The following is a 6783-nucleotide window of genomic DNA, read 5'->3' on the forward strand; positions in this document are numbered from 1 at the left end:
ACCCGAATTCATAGAAATGCACACGCCACACATCATCATGTCAAACACTAGCCAAACACTATCGCTGTACTCCGTAGTAGATTTCCCAAGATGCACTGCGCCTATCTGTTTCCCAATAAAAACTGTCCCGCCACAGAGTCATCGTTACTATATCGCATGAGTCAACAGTGGCGTTCACACCATACGAAAATGCTGGTTCTAGATCGCCTTTTTTGTGTTTACACCATTGAAAAATTGATCCGGCTTAGTTTAGAACGCCAATTGCCGTTCTATCTTAAACCGGCAATCATTGGCGGGTCAGGACTGCCTTTTGAGCCGGCTCAGAATTTAGAACGGCATTGCGAATGGCGTGGACAGAAAATACCGGTTTGTAACGTCTACTGAGTACGGCTACAGATGGCGCTTGTTGGAACTCTCCTCCTGTGGAGATAGAATCGCACAGCACGCTGTCATTTTACATTGTTATGGTTTTGCATCGATTTTAGATTTTAATACTGACGGAATAAAATTCCTCTTCTTTTAACTTCTTCAACCAGTTTGCCTGAAATTGTTCTCCAACAGACTCCAATATGTTATGCAGAGTAACACACGCAATTACCACATTATTGATATTTTTCAAATTGGCATCATTTCGTTTCAATAAGATTCTCCACCTTCCTTTTAGTCTACCAAATGCATTTTCTACCACCATTCTTGCTCGACTTAAGCGATAATTGAAGCGTGTTTGCTCACGACGAAGATTGCCATTGTCAATAAATGGTTTCATTAGCCAAGGCAGTAGGGGGTATGCAGAATCCCCAAGGATGACTGGTGCAATTTCAACACCCTCAATGTTTCGCATCCAGTTAGCAAGCAAAGTCCCTTCATTTCCTTTTGTGTATAAATCGGACAAGGCAAACACACGTGCATCATGGATACTGCCAGGCCAACCAACACAGATGTCCAAAAAACGGTACTGGGAATCCACGAGTGCCTGAAGTACTGAGCTGTAATACTGTTTTCTGTTAAAAAAGTTATTTTTGTTCTTAGAGGGGGCAATAATCGGAATGTGTGAACCATCGATAGCCCCAGCACACTGTGGAACACCCCATTTGGCCTCGAAGACTTCCATGATTTTAAGCAATTCCTCTGCATCCGGCATGAACACGTACCTTGGAAATAGCAAATTCACTATTTCGCGACATGTTTCATTTACGATTATACAGACGGATGATCGCGAGATCCCAAGAAGGTGTCCAATCGTATGGTATTCCACTGTTGTGGCCAGTCTCCACAAAGTGACAGCTACTTGTTTCTTCACTGTTATGGCTTGACGGAAATGAGTATTCATCTTCTCCAATCTTTCTTCAAGGGCACTGCAAATAAACTAAAAAAAAAAAAATTTAGTTAAAAATTAAAAAAGCACTAAACATGCTCAATAATATGGGTAAAAGCTTTTTTGGTCCCACTACATGTATTGCAGTCTTCCAAGAATTCAGGAATACCATCACTTAAGAAATATTCATGAGTTCATTGCCTCAGGGAGGGTCTGGCCCCTTAGCCTTGGTAGCCTATGTTGGGTGGGCCTGCCTGCCAGAGGTTATAGTATATGAGGACCGAAGGCCAATCGACGCGAAGGCGTGAGAAAAATATTTAGGGACAGTGCCGAGACTGCTCATTTAAGGGTATCTATGCGGCCCAGCTCTGCGGTCGATCCTGTCTCTCATTTTCACAACTCATTTCTTTATTTTTGACAAGTGAAAGAAATATCCTCTTTACCAGGGCAGGGGCAGGGGTACACGACAGGGGCAACTCCCCCTCCCCGGCCACCACCCCTTTGCTATGGGCCTGTAATCATCATCATAAAATATTTCGGTTTTTGTAAGCCTCACTGTAGTTAGGCCCACATAGTTGTAGCCTGAAGGACTAGAAGAGCTTCAAAGAGGCATTTCATAATCATACCATGATAGTCTAGGGGGCTTACCTTGAATGAATCTGGACCCATACGAAAGTTCACCAACCAATCTTCATGTGTCCAATGGACAAGAACGATGTTATTCCAGAAGTGAGACGAGCGTGGCTTCGTCCAGAATCTCCTCTGATTATAACTTCCGGTGTTCCCTGCTTCACCCCCACCACAGCAGTATGCAGACAATAGCAACAGCAGAAATATCATATTCCGCTGCCTTCTCTTCCGCACAACGCAGTATTGTGCAAGCATTCTTGCTTGATGAGGTGAACTGGTCCTAACACCATCATTTAGCGAGTCAAATCTTCTGTTCCCGCGTTGTAATCTCTTCACAAAATGCAGCAATAATGGCTTTTTAACTTTCATTTTCTGACATTTCCGTGTTTTCTTTTTTCTTCTCATCACACAATTTGATCAATTCCACCCCGACCGGGAACAAGGTGCTTGCTATCGCCATCCCGCGGCCACTTCACAAACTATCATTGATGCTATTTATAACGCCACGGCGAGCTCACCTGTAGCGAGTGTAGCGGAAAAGCCTGGCCAGAGCGATAAGGACGTCTTAAACTGAGGACCAACACAATGTCACAACAATGTCACAACCAGAACAATACTTATGGTCGATAATAGTCTCAGGACTATTGCGACGCTAGGACCTTTTTAGCTACAACACCAACTCTGGTGTTCCTTTTCCAATACCAGGGGATGTGATATTATGAGTCTTGAGAATTGAACAATCTGACCATGGCAAACCACAAAAGACAAACTCTGGTTCTCTTTTAAATCATTTAATTTCCCTTCAGACTATCAACAGGCATAAAATACATCGGTTACAGATTCTACAGTGGCGCAAGCATTCAATCAAGGGTTTTATACCAGTTTGGTAAAAAGACTGCATGGCTATTTCCCCCAATAACTCCCAAAAGTTACAACAGGTGATTTATGGCTGGATACAACCCCTTGTCGATATCCTCCCCATTTATCAAGCGATAGAGTAAATCTAATAGCTCTTGTAAGAAGGCAATCAAATCCTCCAATTCAAGAAAGGTGCCAATTACTACAATATCATCTGCATATATATGCACACTAGGTGCCTCCAATGGCACAAACTGCTGCGGCATTGTTATATATAAAATGCTGGGATGATAAATGAAATATGGGTTGCACTTAGTTACTCTAAGTCAAAACACTTAGGCCGACTTCGATTGCTTGGCCGACTTCGATTGCTTACTCTAGGGTAGAGTGCGAGTGCCCGAGCGTGACGTCACCGATGAGGTAATGCGTGCTCTGCACATGTCGAGTGAGGGGAACAATCGAACGGCCCGCGAGAATGGAGTAGCGAATAATCATGGCGGCGCCAAACTTAAATCGTGAGTTTGTGATAAGTTTTTTTCCAATTTGACGAGTTACTCCAGCCCCCAGACGGTCAATTCCTTGGCAAAACATTGTTCATGATCGCTGCTGCTCTGACATTATGCATGCGAAGGTCTAAAGTCCCAAAGATCCAAGGATTCTGCGAAGATGTTGTGCCCATGTTCAGCCTGCGTGACTTTTCAATGCATTTTCGATTCAGCTAGGGCATATTTGTCTCTGTTCTGAATGAAATTCAGGAAGACTTGGTTAGCAACCACTTTGTAGGCAGGGATCCTGTCAGCCCCGAGAAGCAGTTACTTGTATTCATGTGGTACATAGTCAACCAAGAATCTATGAGGCAAATAGCTCTCCAGTTTGACTTGTCCATATCGACCGTGTGCTTGAAATTCAAGAAAGTAGCCCGAGCCATCATCCGCAGATTTATTCAGGTGTGTGTACAGTGTAGTATTTGCCCTGTGTAGGTCCAGGCTTTTTCTTCCTTTACAACAACGACAAATTCATTGCTGAATAAAATTCGTTCGTTGGTTGCCGAGTGTTGCTCATGCTGCTGGCTGGCTGGCTGGCTGTGTTTTGAAACGAATGAACACTGGCCAAAATCGTATGGAAAATCTTAAGAAAAATCAGCCTAGCCTAGCAACGACTAGCCAGGCCCAACAGAGACAGCTTTGAGCTTGGCTTATTCAAAACCTTGTCCTTTTTAATTTCAGGTTATCAATTGGCTGACCGTACAAGAACAGGCCCAGATATCAGCAGCGTTTGAGGCAACCAACCAGCTACAGGGTGTCATTGGGTTACTCGATGGGACGCACATTGAGCTGACTGGCTGTATTGGAAGGGATCAGGACTACATCAACAGATCCAGATATCCATCAATGCAGTTGCAGGTATAATGTCATAATCACTGATTTTATGTGTCAATCTTAACACTTTCAGCGCCCAGCCATATTTAGCGTACTTCCCCCAGGGGCCAAGGTTACGCCCCTTTTTACCCTTTTTCAAAATTATGAAAACAATAGAAGGAATAAAGATAATTACATGAAATTTTCTGTGTTGGTTCTTCTTTGTTAGATCTCTTTACAATGCTAATTTGGAATGATAGTCAGCAAAGCACTTGATTTTGCACAATGGTACCCCACACATAGAACAGTAATATCTGGTGTCTTTCCGAATACCCACTTTTTGGCATACTCTCGGCTACATCTGCCCCCGTCATCAATCTTCGACCCGCCATTGCGCCTATTCGAATGCAGACAATCTTGGCTATAAATAGCACATTGGCTGAACATCATACTATCACTTCAAGCGCTGTATAGTTAAATTGTTTTCCCCTATACTGCGCTGCTAGTCGCCTCGAAGACAAAGCGGGAAATTTAAAAACGCGACGTAATATTACGTCGGATGGCTCAACCGTGTGAACTTGCAAGACGTAAAATTACGTCAGATGGCGCTGAAAGTGTTAAAGATGAAGATCCATGCAGTCACCCTTGCAGGTTAATTGTCTTCAGTTGGATAGAATGGCCCTGAAATCTACAATGATTTTTGAAGGTTGTGAGACATCAATTCAATTAATAGAGTAAAATGAATAAAAACTCACATCAAGTTAAGGCCACATTGAACTAGAATGTTGAATCCAACGTTTTATCTTTCCCACCATTTGTCTTCTCATGTTTTGATGGTTTGTTTTCAGCTTGTGGTAGACCACAAATTAATGATTAGAAATGCAACTACAGGTTGGCCTGGATGTGCCCATGACGCCAGGGTGCTTTGCAATAGTGCTCTGTTCGAACGTGCTGAGGCTGGTCAGGCAGTGGCAGATGGCAACATAATCTTGGCAGATTCTGCCTATCCGCTGAAGCGTTGGCTGATTACACCATTCCAGAACAATGGAAATTTGACAAGAGAGCAGCGAAATTTCAACCGCAGGATATCAGGGTGCCGACAAAGTGTTGAAAGGGCCATTGGTCATCTGAAGGGACGGATGAGGAGGTTGAAAGAGGTCATGGGGCATGATGCTGATGAGGTCGAGGAACTCATCATGGCAGCATGCATCCTGCACAATCTTTGCATCATTGAGGATGATGACATTGATCATTATATTGATATGGACCTGCCACCTCATCCAAATCGTTTACCAAATATGATCCGAAATGCTTGTGACGGAGTGGTGCGTCGACAACAAGTGATGCACGAAATCAATCAGCTGAGAGATGCGGTCTAAACCATTTATTTTGCAAGGACTATGTAAAATGATCCATACATTTCTGACTGCATATGTAATTCAAAATTGTTGCATTTCTTATACATTTGGTTTGTCTTTGACCCATTCTTTCTCCAAAGGATGAACTTTAGGATGGTAATTCTTGCACCCAAAAGTGTCAATTGTACCCACATCCTGACATGAGTATATCTCATAGATATGGACAGTACTAGTATGTATTTTGTCCCAGTGTAATACCGGTAACCATTGTACTCAAATCATACTAAGGTATGATTCTGTTCATTCAGTGAGTCTGTCCACATGGTAAAATGTGCTATGTTTGTAAAACGTACTTTGATAAATATGTTGAGCAAATTAGTTTCCTGTACATTCATTTCAGTCATTCTGGTCCATCAGAGGTTTTTAAATGAAGGCAACACCCCTTTTCTTTTCAAAACTCTGATACTGGATTGCAATTAGTCTGGCAAAAATTGAAGGATGTGATGCATGACCATGTACATGTATGTGCAAACAGGTAGCCTGTCTTCCTGGCTGCCACTTGGGATCCACCACTGGAGCACAAGATTTGTCCCTGCTCCCATGGTCCCTGGAGCAACTTCCCAGTGAATGTTTGAGTAAACCACAGATTCCCAAATCACTCTGCCCTCAATGATGTCCCTATCCATTGACTCCTTAGACAACAATGAGGTCTTGTTATCATGTCCTAGGAAGAAAGTGAGGACAATGTTCATTTCCCAGGATGGATGTTACCCAGTCCTCCAATATGTCCAAAGACGACCTGGTCCTACAAGAGATGTCTTTCCTAAAGTAGGAGTTCCCACCATTGATACTCTCTACTCCCTACACGCAGAAGACAAAGACACAACAGCTGCATAGGGGTTTTACAGGGTAATTCGTCCCTGGAAAATTTGTCCCCAACTGTGGAAATATCCCATCTCATACAACTGTTAAAATCCTCTATAATTGAAGGGGGGGTCGGGCAAATCTCTTTGCACAATTTGTCCTGGGAGGATCTTGTGGGACAACCTGAGGACGGATTATTCCAGGGGATAACATATCCTGATGGGACTACTTTTCAGGGGACAAATTGTCCAACATCTAGGGGGATGATGTTTTTCAATCCGAAGAGGGGTGTCCAGCTCAGTGCACCTTTATTTTGCCGACCCCGCTTTCCAGGCAAAGGATGTAAGTTGGGAGTCCACTGGAGATTCCCTATCAGCCATACGACACACTTAATGGTCCT

At 43.3% G+C, this 6783-nt stretch overlaps 1 protein-coding gene across 1 annotated transcript; it reads left to right on the plus strand.

Moving 5' to 3' along the window:
- The first annotated feature begins 3296 nt into the window (after nucleotides 1–3296).
- LOC135489384 (uncharacterized) lies at nucleotides 3297–5540 on the plus strand. The gene is made up of 4 exons (XM_064774722.1): nucleotides 3297–3318; nucleotides 3587–3750; nucleotides 4030–4206; nucleotides 5010–5540. Exons 1-4 carry the CDS (start codon nucleotides 3297–3299, stop codon nucleotides 5538–5540), a joined length of 894 nt encoding a protein of 297 aa, XP_064630792.1.
- Nucleotides 5541–6783: the final 1243 nt, after the last annotated feature.

This window comes from Lineus longissimus, chromosome 6, assembly GCF_910592395.1.
Source record: "Lineus longissimus chromosome 6, tnLinLong1.2, whole genome shotgun sequence".
NCBI classification, from domain to species: domain Eukaryota; kingdom Metazoa; phylum Nemertea; class Pilidiophora; order Heteronemertea; family Lineidae; genus Lineus; species Lineus longissimus.

Bases quoted from the DNA above. Each gene is read 5' to 3' on its own strand.
- LOC135489384 (XM_064774722.1), top strand. From the start codon at position 3,297: ATGGCGGCGCCAAACTTAAATC. The intron at 3,319-3,586 runs GTGAGTTTGTGA...ACCACTTTGTAG, and splicing joins GGCGGCGCCAAACTTAAATC to GCAGGGATCCTGTCAGCCCC. The intron at 4,207-5,009 runs GTATAATGTCAT...GTTTGTTTTCAG, and splicing joins ATCCATCAATGCAGTTGCAG to CTTGTGGTAGACCACAAATT.